The 16,950-nt window shown below is 37.3% G+C and overlaps 1 protein-coding gene across 2 annotated transcripts in view; it reads left to right on the top strand.

The window, feature by feature from the left end:
* The window catches only part of DMGDH (dimethylglycine dehydrogenase), a 41,259-nt gene that overhangs the window by 9,297 nt on the left and 15,012 nt on the right, over positions 1-16,950 (top strand). For both annotated transcript variants that reach the window (XM_083883069.1, XM_083883068.1), the window contains exons 4-11: positions 341-505; positions 950-1,154; positions 7,676-7,924; positions 9,163-9,361; positions 12,672-12,841; positions 13,024-13,177; positions 14,073-14,238; positions 16,660-16,790. In XM_083883069.1, the coding sequence (XP_083739195.1) occupies positions 341-505; positions 950-1,154; positions 7,676-7,924; positions 9,163-9,361; positions 12,672-12,841; positions 13,024-13,177; positions 14,073-14,238; positions 16,660-16,790 (1,439 nt within the window). The remainder of the gene's footprint in view (positions 1-340; positions 506-949; positions 1,155-7,675; positions 7,925-9,162; positions 9,362-12,671; positions 12,842-13,023; positions 13,178-14,072; positions 14,239-16,659; positions 16,791-16,950) is intronic.

The raw sequence follows: 16,950 nt of genomic DNA, 5'->3' as shown, positions 1-16,950 counted from the left end.
CATTTTTGTGAGTGTGTATATCAAATATTAATTAGTTGTTATAAAAAATGAATGTATCATGGCATTCAATAGACACCTCTTTCAACTGTTTTGAAGATAGTATGCATTAACTTAGGAAGTTAATCTGATAACTTCTTGAAAAATTATTTTCTCTGGGAGTCTATACCTAAGCTCTCATCCTTCAAGGGCCTGTAACTTACTTGTAAGGATGTAGCTTACTTGCATTTTTCTTAGTGATGTTAGTGGAAAAATTCCTGTAGACTTCCCTTAGCACAGGAAGATACATGTATGGCAACCAGTAAAGGTTCTTTCAGTAATTTGCTGTTTCTCTTTGATTTAGGCTGTGGGGTTTCATCAGCCTGGCAGTATCAGAATTGCTTCAACCCCTACTAGAGTGGATGAATTCAAGTACCAGATGACTCGAGCTGGTTGGCACCCAACAGAGCAATATTTGATCACACCTGAGAAAGTGCAAGAGCTATTTCCCTTATTGAACATGGATAAGGTAAAGAAGCAAGTTTTATACACTATAACTTCCATTGCAATTAAATATTGGTCTATCAGAAATATACATGTCTGGTCTCCTTTCTTTATACAAATTGTACAACAGGTTCTTGTTTTTCAATGAAAAAAATATGTACCATAGCCTAAAATCAGAATCTGTGAATTTTAGTGCAAGAGTACTTATTATTATTATTTACTGTGTCTATAATATTGTAGTATTAAAGCATTGCAACCTTTGAGTGTGTGGGAGATCTGAGCAATTTTACTCTCATAGCCATTGTTAAGTTGGGTAAAGGCTGATATTATTATATATTTTAAAAATTTGTTTTCACTTCTCAAAGTTTACTATGTTCAAGAAAGGAAGTTTTTTTTTTTTTAAAAACAACCTATCTAATTTTGATAAATTTTACTTTCTTTCATTTGGGGGGGTTTTACCTCCATTTAGGTTTTAGCTGGCCTGTATAACCCTGGAGATGGTCATATTGATCCTTATTCTCTAACTATGGCCTTGGCTGCAGGAGCCAGAAAATATGGTGCTCAACTAAATTATCCTGTGCAAGTGACTAACCTGAATCCCCGATCAGATGGGACGTGGGAAGTTGAAACTCCACTTGGAACAATTAAAGCAAAGAGAATTGTGAATACTGCAGGTAGGATTTAATATAAGCATTTGAGTGCTTTTCAGAATTACATACTAGCTGACCCAAAGAACCTGTACTGAATTGTGTGGGTTACATATATAAGGAATATATGTGTTTTTGAATGTTAACTTGGTTTGTGGTTTGCACATATTTCTTCACAGTATGGTGACAATTTAGTTCTTATATTAATTTGCCTTAAATAAGCATTAAAAATATTTACCCTGATTTGTCTCCAGCAGTTGGTAATCAGACTGCCTTGTTAGATTTTGGTAGCGAAAGAGACCTTTACTGGGCTACAATAAGTTGTGTAGACAAGAGTCCATGTCTAGAGCCACAGAATCATAGTCACAGAATATCCTGAGTTAGAAAAGACCCACGAGGATCATGGAGTCCAACTCTGGCCTTGTCTAGCAACATCCCTAAGAGTAAAACTGTGCTCCTGAGAGCATGGTTCAAATGCTACTGTGATAGGCTGGTGCTCTGACCACTTCTCTGGGGAGCCTGTTCCAGTGCCCTATAGGCACTGTCCATACAGTCCTCTAAAACCTAGTGAAACCTAGGGAGGGAGATGAAATGGACATATGAAATAGAAATGTCTTCACTGTTTCTTCCAAGAGACTGAGATTTGACCTTGCCTATTTCACTATTATCTTTCTCTAAGATTTAACTCTATCACATATCCTTGAAACGGAAGATTTTTTTTGTTGTCCTTTGAGTCATATTTTAAACAGGCTTGGCTTAACAGCGCATTTTTTGTATGTCATAAAAGTTTCCTAACTCAAAGGAGCTTGTATTGACATATGTGAATTTATTCTTCATTCTGTTAAAGAAGCCAAACTGGTGTTTCTGCTTCAAAGAACTTTTGGGCACGTGTCCTTTGGATTTGTGTTTATATCCCTAAGCAACTTAACAAGTCTAAAAACCTGTATTCAATCTAAACTTATTCACTTATTATTATACTGCTTCATAGAAGTGTAGAAAAATATATTCTTGGTGAAATGGTTGGCAGGTCTTATGCGAAACATGCTTTCTGCTTCTTAGTAAGTTTTTGGTTTTCAATTGTTTGAAAACATGTTGAATATTTACCATATAGATTAAAGTTTTGCTGATTCTGCCTCAAACTGGATCACATCTGCATTTTTAGGGCATTAGTCCTGCATACCTCCCATCACAGTGAATAATCAGGCTTCATTGGGAGTCTATGATATCTCAGCTTGACTTTCTTACTCAGATGGGACAAGTGAACTGAGAGCAAGGATACATCTTTATAACTCCTTTCTGTATATTTGCAGTGGAAGAGAAAAAAAAAAAATAAAAGCACTTATTTCTAGTGCAGGGCAGATAAAATTAAGAAGTTATGTGAGACAGGGACATTTCTTCTTGGTGGGTAAAATACCACAGGCGGCAGTTGGAATGATGAAGGAATTGGACTGGAAAGGGAATAGGTTGGGAGAGCAAAATGCCTTGGAAAGATTTCTGGAGGTGTTTAGGAGCACTGGCAGCAAGTGGAAGAGTTACATGATACAGGACTTGCTGAATAAGGAAGCTCAAACCACAGGGGGTTGGCAGCAGTGGGTATGACACCAGAGAGATACTGGGAAAGTATCTGATATGTTTCATTAATGAAATTAATCATAGGAGCTTTTCAGACAAGGTGATTAGCAAGGATACTCAAGGAATGGTTGTATGTGAAACTGAGTGGAAAACTGAGCAGTTTAAACATGAAAGACTGGTGTAATATGTAATAGAAAGGGAAGGGTAGATGGGAGTGGACTGGAAGGAAAAGACTGCTGGGACAGAACTTGACAAATGAAGGAGACTGACTAGCACATGGTGAGAAAATAACTGAAGAAGGATGTAAGAACTGGAGTAAGAGTAGAGTTTGAGACAGCAGGAAAAAAAAAAAAAGAAAAAAAAAAAGAAATTTAGGGGGAGTTGGATCAAACAGCTGGATTTTCAGGGGATGTGCTTTACAGGTCTTTCAAAGTCTGGGATATAGACAACCCTGTCTGTGTCAAATAATTCCAGGCTTTCAGTAAAGACCATCTGGAAAATCCATTGAAAAGTGCACTTCCTTATATATGCCTTCCATATATAGGTGATCACCTGCTATTGCCATGTGCATACTAGAATAACAAGCCTCTGAGGCTCTAAGCTTGCTTATGAGTGCCACATAATGAATTTTGGAGAGAAGGAGGACTAGAGGAGTTTAGTATGCTTTTTAGAAGGCAATCAACCCCACCATCAGGGAAACCAAATTTTAAAAAATAAATTATATAGAATACAAAGTCAAGCACTTGGAAAATGAGAGGTGTCAATATTTGATTGGCTTTGGACTGACAGTTCGTATCTTTCAGGCATGAACTATGGAACAGCACTCAGTTACAAAATCACAAGCTCTCTTACAAATAGGATCCTTATGTCATTTGTTACACAGTGTGGTTATATTGGTCTGGAAGAGATCCAAGATTATGAAAGAGAAAGGCAGCTCTCTTGGCAATCATACTTATTTAGTCCACAAACTTCTGGACACTCATTATTCCTACCTATTGGCTCTGCATCGTAGGGATGAAGTATCACAGATGTAGTAATTTTCTTACATTTTTGTAGTGTAGTTATCTTTCTTTGGCTAATATATCAAGTTGCTATTAGGCAGGGTTTTCTGGTAAATGCTTTTCAGAGTTTATTTGCAAGTATTAGAATTCAGCTTTGTGAGCTTTTCATAAGTCTTTTTTATTATTAAATAAGTTATTAAATCAACAATATATTTACTTAGTTCTCCTGGTAGTTAACTGTTCAGCCAAAATGAATATTTGAAGCATATATTGCTTAACATTCTGGCTAATGATGTAAAATCAATACTGTATAACACATATCTCTTATAAATATTTTCTCAGATAACATTCATTCTTTTTCTCAGCCTTGCCTCATTCCACTACAGATCATGACTTGTATAATTTTAGGCTCATGTTGCAGAGAAAAATACATCAGAAGGCTCTTTACATTCCCTCTCCCCCTCCCTGCCTCACCCTCCAACTGACATCTGCTGCAGAACTGGAACAAACTAGTTCCAACCAATCTTTAGCTGTTCCTTGTGTGAGATTTCCATTTTAGAGGAAAGCAGATGCCCAATAAATAATCTCTGACATGAAGTAACTGTACTGAGCCTGGTGAAGTTATTTGCAGCCTATATATAATGGAATGTTTGATTAAAATCTCCAGAAATAGTGGATTTTGTTTATATACACAGTGTGGGTGTGTGTAGATAAGCGTGTATTTTCAGACATGTTCACACTATATATACAACCATTTAAATATAGTGGTAGAAGATCGTCTTTTTCAAAACCAAGAAATAGTCAGATGACATACTTCAGCACATATGCTAAGTAATACTACCACTAAATATTTCAGCATCAGATGTTTGCAGTGCCTACAATTTAATCTTCACAAATGTCATAGGGATATAATGTATGCCTTCATTTATCTCTACTATGTGTGATAGGACTTGACATCTGTGTCCAATTACAATTTTGTTTCAGAGAATATGTTCTTCCTTTTGCGATTTGCTTTTTTTCAAAAACCTTAAACAAAGAAACTTTAATATTTTTCTTTTAGTAAATGTTGCCTTTTGTTATTTTAAGCAATTAAAAAAGCACTTATTATAAGTGTGACTTTTTCTTAAAGTACAGTACTGTAAATTTTATTTTAAGCAAACCTATTTGTCTCTTACTTAAAAACATTTTAAAATCAACTGTGTTTGTAATGTTATTCTGAAAATCTAATTGCTAAGAAATTTCTTATTATTAAGAAAGAAAGCTCTTTCAGAGACCTAATTTTCTGCTGCTCTAACTATTCCTGTCCTCTGTGGATCATGAACTGATCTTATCTTAAAATAGTTTTATTTGTAGGTGACATGGAAATGCCCAAATCAAAAGAAGTTCCCTGAAGATTGTTAGCTGCCACTTAAATCCACATTTGAGTATGTCGTGTGTAACGAGGGAAACCCTTGCATATCTGTTAGAGATGCAGATTTATTCAAATTTTTTTAATTGTCTTCTTTATAGGAGAACATAAGTCATGTTTCATTAGCCTTAAAGGATGTTTTGGATCACTCACTGTATGATTATGGCACAATCATCCCTCAACCAATCTAACTGACATAACAAGTGTTCTGGCAATGAGTCTCCTCCAAATGGGGAGGTGCCATTTAGAGACAAAAGCCTTACATATGATAACTGCAACAGCTGCTGTTTCTAGCATTTTCTGGGCAGGGGCTTTTAGCTGAACAGATCTCTTGGAGGTGATGCTGGATTTCCTCCCTTGCTTTGCCTTAGTTGGGTATCAGTCCTTGTTAGGTCTGAATCACCACAGAAAACGTTTTCCCTCTAATCTAACACTGTGGGTGTTAGACCCTGAGGCTGGTTTGTAACATTAAATAAGAGACTGACAGCCATCCTGGCATGGGGGAATGGCACAAGGCCAGCACGGCCCAATTCAACTTTCCTAATTGTCCTGGCTTTGCGCCATGCTAGAGGTGAGAGGATGTATTCCCAGTTAATGCCATCAAGTGGCGTGAGCCGGCTGCTCCCCACGGGACAGGGAGCCAAGCAGGGTAACAAGGCTGAGCCAGCAAGGGCTCTGTCCAGCAGGGCACAGGGGATGGAGCAGGGAAGGCCCAGGACCTGCAGCTGGGGGTCAGCCCACGGTCCAGTCCTTCAGGCAGGACTTCTGGAGATGAGGCACAGTCAGATCCGTAGTGATGGAGCCAGACTGAGGCCAAGCCAGGAATGTGACCACGGGTCAGGAACAGGCCTGGTGACGGTAACTGAGGTCAAATGGTGCCCACTGATCAATAAGCAGGACTGTAGAGCTGAGACTGAGCTGAGGTCAGGCTGAGAAGTAGTCCACGGATCAGGGTCTGGATCAATGTGTTCCATGGCCAGGTACAGGCATGGTTGTGACAGAGCTGTAAACAGGCACACAACCAAACCAGCTCAGACAGGTTCTAAAGGACCTGAGCTGACCTGGAATGGGACTCCTGTGCCCATGGGTATGGCTGGGAGTCCCAGGTGAAGCTATTCAGGCTCATTTATGCCTTTTGGTGTCCTTGGGGCACTGAGAAATTTTGACTGGGCCTTGGAGAATATGGGATTGAAGAGAGAAGTAGGAGAATTTGGTTAAGACAAGTATGTTAAACAGCAAAAAGAAAGAAAAGTTGCAATTAATCTGGGCAGCAGGAAGTGTATGTCCCAGGAGAAGGGGCAGGTGTGTAAGGTAGAAAATCTTGCTGGAGATATTTTGTCTTATGCAGTTTGGAGTCAGCTGGTTACACAGGAACCAGGCTGACTTGCCTTCTTTTACTCAGTGCCATATGGCACATAGGTTTTATTTGAAAGGCCCTCCTACCTCTTCTTCATCTTTCATTTTGTCTTCCTCCCACCCTCACTCCCAGATTCCCCTGAAACTCTTATTTCATTGGATGTTCCCCTTTCATTTCCACTCTTGAGGCCTCTGCTCCTTGATATAAGTCAGGAGAGTGGGGCTTAGGGATATTCAAAGAATTCAAAGCATGACAGCAGCTGCTGTTGCAGTCAGTTGTACCTGTCTCATTCCCAAGGCTGTTACATTCCAGTCTCACAGCAGATGTAAGCCCTAATGCAGAGCCCAAACTGGTGTTTGGCATTTAAGTGGCTTCCACCTCTCCATTCTGACACAGGTACTTCACCAAGTGAATGTGCCTCACCAACCTCACCCTGACAGGAGAATTAGGTCTTCTCTGACTTCTATCTCACGGTGTGCATGAAGGATCTTGAGCCACAGAGGCAGGAGAATGGTTGCTTGCATTTTCTGGTCCAAGTCTGTATCAGAACTTCTGATTTGATGGCTATGAGAGAGCACACTTGACTATTCACCAATACAAGTGTTATGAATTGATTGCTGTGTGAGAGACATAATTAATGCAAGTCACATGATGCATGTGAAAGAGGAGAAAAACTCCTTGAGGTCAGTTGCCTGAAAAGTCCTGCCTTAGTCTATTGGGATGTTAGGACTTGACTACTCTCTTGGTAAAGCATACTAACTCATTTGGTTGATAGTAAGAGGCTTGGTTGACACTGACAATGTGATTTAATTTATTCTAGTTTTTAAGTGTCTCTAACTTTGCTAGGAGTACATTGCAGATCTACTTTGCTGAAATAAGCCATGGGATTTCTGGAACTGTTAATTAAATTCTCTACTGAATTTTTAGAAGTTTAATTTATAATTTACTAATTATATTTTTAATATTTGCATACTGTAATAATAGATAGTTGTATAATTAGGTAAAAAGTACATGGGATTATGTATAAAATATACTAGATAATATGAAAAAATAAAGTGAAATTTAGAAGTATGTGGAAAAAAACCCTGTCACACATAAAAGCACAGTGTTTACTGCAAATATATTACTGTCATTTTCCAATCACTGAAATTAGTGTTTGAATATTTCTATTTTGGTGGTTTTTTTGTTTTTGTTTTTTTTTCTCCTCTAGGCTTCTGGGCCCGTGACATAGGCAAAATGATTGGCCTGCAGCACCCTCTCATACCTGTTCATCATCAGTATGTTGTAACATCAACTGTACCTGAAGTGAAAGCCCTAAAAACAGAATTACCTGTGATTCGTGACTTAGAAGGGTCATATTATCTAAGGCAAGAAAGGGATGGTCTTTTATTTGGTCCATATGAAAGTGAGGAGAAAATGAAGCTGCAGGAGTCATGGGTAACAAATGGAGTTCCACCAGGTGATTAAGAACATTAAATCTTTAAACATAATAAGCACTAGCACACATTTTAAATGTGCAGAAATCCCAGGCTGTCATGCCGCCTTATGTGATGGAAAATACAAAATATTTGTATTATGATTGTAATACAAAAACTTTTTTCAAAGAATAGTTCTAACTCTAACAATAAAAGATAACAGAAATACAAATATAACATATGAAAACCCTACCACAATGTAGGCTTATGTAGTCTTACCCAACTTCCTGAAGAGGTGCTTGTGTGTTATGATTAGAGGCAGTCACCAAATCTTCAATATATAGCCTTTTTTGTCTGAATATAAATTTTTCTAAGTTACAATTCTCTCCAGCATGCTGACAGTGGTTCTGAATGTTTATTGATACCCTAGAGATAATGTGATTATCAAATATAAACAGCAAAGGAATGCTTTCGACAAAATGCTGTGATTGGCTATAAGTGCAAGAGAGCTGTAGATATGTATAGAATATAAAAAAAATAACCTATGTCATCCAGCTGCTTACTTAAAAACATTATAAATAGTTGTGTTATTATGTCATGTTATGTGTTGTGCTCCAGCTTTCCATTCACTTTCAGACAGAAAGTTATACAAAGTCATTAGTGTTGTCCTTTTAAAAAACAAAACATTTCCTAACAAAGGGCAGTTGACATGGTTCAGTTTTGGATAGCCCTGTCACAGCTTCCTGAACTTATTGTCTTCCAGTAGCATCAAGTGTCTCTACATAAGACTGTTCAGCCATGCTTAGAGTCCAGACTGGGGGTGAAATATACACAGAAGTCTGTATGATTTCATGGAAATCATAAGCAGATACAGGAAGTATCTTTTCCCCCCTCCTCAAATTATTGGCATATTGAGAAAAATAAGTGGGTCTTATTAATGTAGAAGAAAGTTTCCGTGTGTCTTCACTTCCTTTTTACTTCATTGTTGAATTTGCATGACCTTAGGGTTAAACAAATATGTATAAAGGATAGTATAATTGCAGTGACAAATAAACTTGGTCCTGCAGGTAACTAGGTTTTTATGCACGCCATTTTTCCTATGCAGGATGACGAATGCTTGAACATATTGCACTGATTATTCCCATTAAACTTTAATATATAGATAGATAGATAGCTGCATTGATATAAATAACTCTGTTGTATAGATACCATAGCTGTACTGAAAATGTATGTGTTCTTTGTGCAAATAAGTACATATAATAAGAGTCAATTATTTGTGCAGGTTTTGGAAAAGAACTTTTTGAGTCTGATTTAGACCGAATAATGGAGCATATTGAGGCTGCTATGGAAATGGTCCCCGTTTTGAAAAAAGCAGACATTGTAAACACAATTTCAGGTCCTATCACCTATTCTCCAGACATTCTTCCTATGGTGGGACCACATCAGGGTGTCAGAAATTACTGGGTAGCTATTGGTTTCGGGTGAGTAAGTTCTTTGTGACAATTTTTGTTTGTCATACTGTTAAAATGGTAGTTAGCTCAAGCTTTGTGCATTTTTATAGGCTTGGGAATTATTTTGCACGTATTTTGTGTTAAATTTAATTAGAAATAGTCTTAGTAACTGCAGCCTGTATAATGTAAGATCATCCTTCTGTCTTATTTCATCACTCTCAGTAATTTTTCTTTCCTGTTTTTGACCTGGAGGCCGAGACCTGTCACTTTATGAAGCAAAAAGAAATGGTAGTACTTTGTACTGTCTGTGCAGCAACTTAAAGTCACAAAAGTACTGGGTTTGAAAGTGTACTTTCCTGTTCATTATTTCTTGCTTCAAATTCCACTGTATTTTATAGTTGTTTGTTGTATGTAACACTGGTTTCACTGAAATTGGACAAAATGAATGTGTGAAGAACTGAAGGAGTATTAAATAGAAAACATTTCTATTTAGTGTGTGACTGACTACTCTAGGGGTACAAATCCAGTGTTTCTGACTGTTGAAAGTGGAGCTGAAAAATTACATTGCTGGGTATTTGAGGAAATAAAATAAAGAGGGCAATGCAACAGTAGAAATAAGTGGTTTACTGGTGTAATTCCCCCACCCATTATGGTGTTTTTCTTGAATGTGATTTACATCTTATTTATTATGGCCTCACTGGAGCCAGTGTTAAAACACCAACGTCTCTTTAATTTAGTTGTCTTAGTTTGACCATTGATTCAAGATGGATAGAATGAACCAAATACAATTTCGAGCAGATGTTACTGAACACACTCTGTTTACATTGTCTTTCCAATTGCCTAATTTGCTGTTCAAAATCCAGCTCAGCTTTTTCCAGTTTTCTTTCATTCCAAACCAAACAAACCCTCAGATCATAAGATAAGGCAGTATCACTGACATGCTTTCAGAGGCCCTCAAAATAAGAGAGCTTGGTAATTTTGCAATGATTCATTGTGAAAGGTATTCACCTTTGCTGCTTGGATTTTTTAAAAAAATAATGTTATCTTTCAGTAACATTTGCAGAACTTATAGTTACAAAAGCGGTTTGCCTAGACCTTGTTCACCAAAAAGACTGTTTAAGTTCATTACTCTGTGGCCAGACTTTGGCGCATGTTTTTCTTTGTTGATGTCAATGGGAGCAGAATCAAATTCCATACGTAAAAAATTGAAGACTAGCGTTACATGTTTAGTTTTCTTTAAACAGCTCATTTCAAGAGTTTGATTAATCTCAGATAGACACAGGTTGCAATTAAGTGCCTGTTATTGGATTACTTAGTCTGCTTTTCAGGGACTTCTGACTCTCTGTTTTATGCCTCTGGGTCACTGCAGTGTCTCTATCAGTGTTGTAATTTTTTGTGTGCATTAGCAAATCCTTATCTTGCAGTCAGCTAGCAGGGACATTGTGACAGAGGACTTAGTGCTTTTAGATTAGAGGATTTTTATTATCTAAAATTAGCAGCTTGCTAGGCATTTTAACATGCAAAGAAGTTAAGTATAGTTAGCAGAGCTTGTAGCACTATTTATTATTAAGGTTGCTCAATGGTTCCCATTTTTAGTTACTTACAGCTTTGAAAATGTGAACAAGAGTGGGTTTAGGATTTTATTCAGAAAAGTTTAATTCAAAGCAGTGAAACCATTTCGTAACCTGGGACAAAGACACTAGAAAAGGTACCAGAGAGTGCAGAGACTCAGATTTCCCAGGAACAGGAATGGAATGACTTGAAAGCGTGTGAGATGCAACAACTCATAAGTAAGATACAAGAATGTGACAGGCACAATGGGGAGTTAATCTTTCAGGGATTGAAAGGAGAGAAGAAAAACTGGATAAAACCAGTTCATATTCATTAAGGAAATTTTTGTCTACATCATAAGAAGGCTGAGATTCCTACACTGTACCTCTCTTCATAGCTACTTGTAATCTCCTATCCCTGAAGTACATATTTCATTCTTGTGCAGCAGAATTGCAGTGGTTGTATTTACACAATCAGCTCCCTCTTATCTGAGATAAAGAGGGATTTGGACACCCTGTGTAATGTAAAATCTCTGATAATGTAGGCCCAGCTAAGAGCACCAAAATCAACAGGTTGTGCTGTCAGTGCTGCAAAACTACAGAATGCAGAGACCTCAGTCCAGTTGCAGGGTTGCACCTGCACAGCCTCCCCTGCACAGTCTTGCACCTGGGGTTCCTCTGCCATCAGCTCAGCAGTCTTCAGCTGAAGCTAAAACTCCTCATTGTGTTTGGTCTGTCACCACTGACAGTCCCTTTGCTGTTCTCCTTTGCTTCTGGCTGCAGTGAATGGCATAGGCAGACTTAAACTGGCTAAGATTTCACCTGGACCTGGCCTGGAAAGCATCCTAAGCTTTCAGGGTACCAAAGCTTATACCCATGAATAATAGCTAAGAGTTGCTTAATTGAATTAGCACCACCAGCAGCAAATTCTTCTGTAGTAGCAGTTTACAAGCTCTCCTTGGATCCTTCCTGCATCCACTGCAGTGGTAGAAGTTTGTGCTGAGTCTGGAGATTTGTGCTGAACTGCACTGTACTGACTGTATTTGGCAGAATTATTTAATATACTCAATTTTTTGATGTTCCTATTTTATTCAAATAAGCAAACAATGGATAACATACTATATAAAATTCTTATCATTGCCATTATGGATTCATTCTTCTTACACATTAGAATTAAGTGATTTCTCCCTTTTTTTTCTTTTTGGTGAGATCCTTGCTTATTTTAAATGAAGACATATAATTCAGATTGCAGAATTGATGATCAGCAAATTAAGTTGGTTTTAGCTTCATTATTCTGCATGAGTGTCTATGGTTTAATTGCTGCACGTTAATTGAAAAATTATTTGGGACAGACTTACTGTTTATTCAAGGATTTTTTTTTGTTGTGCTTATGGGAGCATTTCACAAACAACTAAAAATTAATTTTCTCATCTTGAGATGGAAAGATATTTTGGCAATTTTTTTGAAGACGTGATGGTATAATAAAGGAATTAAAAAGTTTTAAATTATTTGCTGCTAATGATTATCTGTCATTGAACTGCAACTACTGTCATTGAACTGCAACTACTGTACATTACCAATGATATTCTGCTGCTGACTGGAGCTGTAGAAATATCCATTAATACAGAATTTAATCTTTGAAAAGAGGACAAAACAGAACAAATTAAAAAGAAAAAAAGAGGGAAAAATTTAAAATACTTTGGGTTTTGTGTTAGTAGTATATATTAGTACTAATTTTAAAAAGCAAAACAAAAAGACTTGGCACTACTGGACTTTTTCCTGTTTTTAAGGTATGGCATTATACATGCTGGTGGGATGGGAAAGTACCTCAGTGACTGGATCCTTGAGGGGGAACCTCCATTTGACCTGATAGAAGTAGATCCAAACCGCTATGGAAAGTGGACCACTACACAGTACACAGCAGCCAAAGCAAGAGAATCTTATGGCTTTAATAACATTGGTAAGAAGATATTTTTTAAAATACATTGATGTTCTGAAGATGGATTCCAGCAAAGCCTATATCTAAATTTCTCTGTTTATAGATGTGTTTTCTGTCTTGGATGATGATCTTAGCATGGCATAGCTTTTGGTGATTTTTGGTTTGGGTTTGTTTTGGTTTTTTTTTTTTTCCTCTCCCTCTAGTTGGTTACCCTAAAGAAGAAAGGTTTGCTGGGAGACCAACAGAGAGAACCAGTGGGCTGTATGATTTGCTGAAGTCAAGATGTTCAATGGGTTTCCATGCAGGATGGGAGCAACCTCATTGGTTCTACAAACCTGGAGATGAGACTGGATACAAGTAAATGAAATATTAATTTTTTTTTCCTCCCTTGAAAAATTGTCATGATAGTAAGAGCCAGGCAATTTAAATTTAGTGAGAAGCATGCATTTATCATTCATTTCAGCAACAGGTATCTATTAGATTGATCTTCCATTCTTGCTTTTTCCATAGTTTAAAATACAGTTTATTCTGATAATGCAGACATTTCAAAACACACATCAAGGTATCTTGTATCTGTTCTAGGTTTCAGATACCAGGAAGCAACCTAGCTCAAAGAAGAGCTTGGAAAACAAATTGTTCATTATAAATGTGTTTTTCTCCATCTTTTACTATTTGATCAGCAGCACAGTATAATGTTTTCATGAAAAATCTGATTCCAGTCTGTGTGAGTGTCTGGGGAGGAGAAGCCCAATCTTCTTTCATTATTTTTTTCCCCTTTTCTATGCCTGCCCACCTGGTTACCTGCCTGCATTAGGGAGTTTCCAGCAAATACATATTTTCTGTAGGGATATTGGAGTCTAATCTAAATGAGGCTCATAAAGGAATGAAGAGACACACTTTGCTGTTCAGAAATAAAGCCTTCAACTCCTTAAACTTAAATAAATGATTCATCAACAAAGTATGCTGTAAATTTACTCACGACAGACCACTACTTATTCTAACATTTCAACAGCTCATGGCTTATTATACAAAGGAGTTGACATAGTATCAATCCATATCTTTCTATGTTGTTCAAGGATTTTAATTATTAAGCTGTGTTAGACTAAGGAAAATATTGGGTAAGGTACCTACAATCAGGAAAGTCTATCTCTTTTGGATGATTATTAAACTGAAGAAACTGAAGACTGCATCTTGCTGCAAAGAGCACAAAATTTCTAAATTGTGTCTTGTGTGTCTAAATGCTCTGTTTCAGACCCAGCTTTCGGCGCACAAATTGGTTTGAGCCTGTGGGCCGTGAGTACAAACAGGTTATGGAAAAAGTTGGTGTGATTGACCTGTCACCATTTGGCAAGTTTAAAGTAAAAGGCTCAGATTCTGTTAAGCTGCTTGATCATCTATTTGCAAATGTTGTTCCAAAGGTAAATGGGACAGTGGTAACTGTTGTAAGGTAGAACTTAGACAAGCTCTGTTTGAGATATGGAAAATGAACCATAGTATAATTCCTGTATTTCTTGGATACCAAATACACAGATCCTTTGGAGAAGTTTCTGTGTCAGATGTATTGCACTGAGTTGAAATTACAGAAGTGGAGTTTATACTAGTTTATAGCTCCATGCAGAAGTATCTTTTGCAAGAGATCATTGAATCAGAATGGATGAGGTTGGAAGGAACCTGTGGATACTGTGGATATCATCTTGCCCAAGCCCCTGTTGGACAAGTGTCACCTGGAGCTCGTTGCCTAGGAATGTGTTTAGACAGCTTTTGAGTTAACTGGGCAACTGGTTCCTGTACTTAGCCACTTTATAGTAAAAATATGTTTCCTTATGTTTGAAACACACCCTCCTGTGTTTCAAATCTTTTCCTAAAAAATGCAAATGAATCCTACCTGGATTTTTTTTTTACAATAGAATGGCTTGGCAGCTGCCTGCCTAAAATTGTGCTTTACAGTGACAGTTTGAGCAGTAGAGCAGAACAGTGGAAGGGGCTCCTGCCTGACTATTGTTGAATGAATTTCTAAGACCAGCTTTGCCTTACTTTTCAAATGGAACCCATTGTTTTCATCTACTCACACTGACTCTGCTTTACACCTGGCTGCCTGGTGCAGGCAGGATTGCAAGTATTTAGGAGATTCTGCTTTCGCCTCACATGTGTCACTTCTTCTCAAGGGTGGCTATTCATAGATCCTCAGAGTATGATCCTGTGCCCAAAAATGGCACACTGTGACAAACTACCTCAGATTTTTTTATTCTTGGGCTTCAGGTTTCTGTCCTGAGTCCTTTTTATTTCCTACTTTGTCAAACTCTCTTATGTAGTGTCTTTAACTTAAGAGATACTCCTCCAGTAAGCAGATTGTTCCTTTCTGAAGTGACCCTGCAGTTGCAGGATGGCTTGGGTTGGTCATTTCACCACAGAATTTCATCAAGTATTTGCAGTACCTGGCAGTTTTCATTGCTTCAGAAGCCAAAGGGAAAAAACAGAGGGAAACAGCAAGTGTTCTGAGAATATAGTTTTGGAGATAGATAAGCTCTTCTGAAAGGTTAAAGTCAACTCAGTGGGAAGGCGCAAGATCGAAAAAAAAGAGTTTGAATTGCCATGTAGTCGTATTTTTTACTGTATTTGTGATAACAATTTGAATTGAAAGTTTGGGGTAGAGGCAGAGTCACTGAGTCATCAGTGGGCATGGATAATACTTGCTGAATATATTTATGTGATACAGAGAAATCAAGATTAAAAAGGAAATTATGAGAACAAACCTAGTCCTTTCTATGGAGTTTAATCAGCAATGCTAAGGGAAAATTAGGTGACAAAGCAGAAGGTACAATTTATGAGTTCACTTAAAAATCCAGATTTCACACCTGTTGTTATTTAAGCTACCTGATTTTTAGTCCCATTCATGCTTGTCTCCTTCATAAAAAAATCCAGTGGAGTTACTAGTGATTGTATTGCAATTGTATTGCAATTGGGTCAAGAGTGACCAGCATCAAATCCTGAAAATTCAACTTTATTCCTGTAATATGCCAAACTATGGCATAATTAATTGATGCAATAAGACCTGCAAAATTATATTAATACCTGAAATATTTTTCCTTTCTCATTGTATGGAAGCTGGCTGCTGACTGGGTTATTGACAAGGTTCAGTGAAAGCAGAATGATTAAAGCAGAGAGATTAAATTCTGCCTCTGGAACCAGGCCAGCACAACAGCTTTGGCACGTTCACATTTCTGTTTCTATGGATGATATATATAGGAACATGCATGTGTTTTATGGTCACTGCTAAGTAACTGTTACTCAAAAGTCTGTCTCCAGGGATTGAGTTTCTATACAGAATCTGATTCAAATGTGCAGAGATATAGATTCATAGTCAGCAACTACAAAAAAATAGAAAAGCATTCATAAATCAGGGCCACAAAAGCATAAGGCAGCTCAGTATTTCTCTCTTTATAGTGAAGGGAAAAGCATATGTCATTCTCTTGGGACCTAAAGCCTTATTCACAGGATTGGAAAAGAATATTCATGTCAATTGCACGGAGAATTTTTTATTTAGATGAAAACAAATGTAGCTTAAAAGTGCCTTGTGTAATGCATAATTAGAAGGTATTTATGAAGGTCTTAATTTATTTTAAAATTTTCATTTTTTTCTATACAGGAAAAAGTGAAGTTTCTACTCTAAAGCTTGAGTTTGCCCAGCTGTGTATCTCTCCACTCCTATTATGGCGTAGCAGAGGAAACATAAACAACTTGTTTTTTCAAATGAAGACAAATAATCATATATTTAACGATGTTTAGGAATTCAAATGTTTTATTTTGCATTCTTAATAATCACAAATTTTACTCTATAGGTGGGTTCCACAAATATAAGCCATATGTTGACACCAAGAGGAAAAGTTTATGCTGAGCTAACTGTCTCTCAACTGTATCCCGGAGAATTCATGCTTGTAACTGGGTCAGGGTCAGAACTCCATGATCTGAGGTTAGTGTATTTTTTAATGCAGGTTAATGTATTTTTTAAAGTACATAGTGCTACACAGTCACATTAATGCAGAAACATTTTTACTAAGTTCCAAATTCTCAATTATTACTCAACAAAATTTTCACCAACTTAACGAGAATTATATTTACTTATTGATTTT

The sequence above is a fragment of the Zosterops lateralis genome (genome assembly GCF_965231275.1).
Source record: "Zosterops lateralis genome assembly, chromosome: Z".
Lineage (NCBI taxonomy): Eukaryota > Metazoa > Chordata > Aves > Passeriformes > Zosteropidae > Zosterops > Zosterops lateralis.
This window is presented reverse-complemented; position numbering and strand designations above follow the sequence as displayed.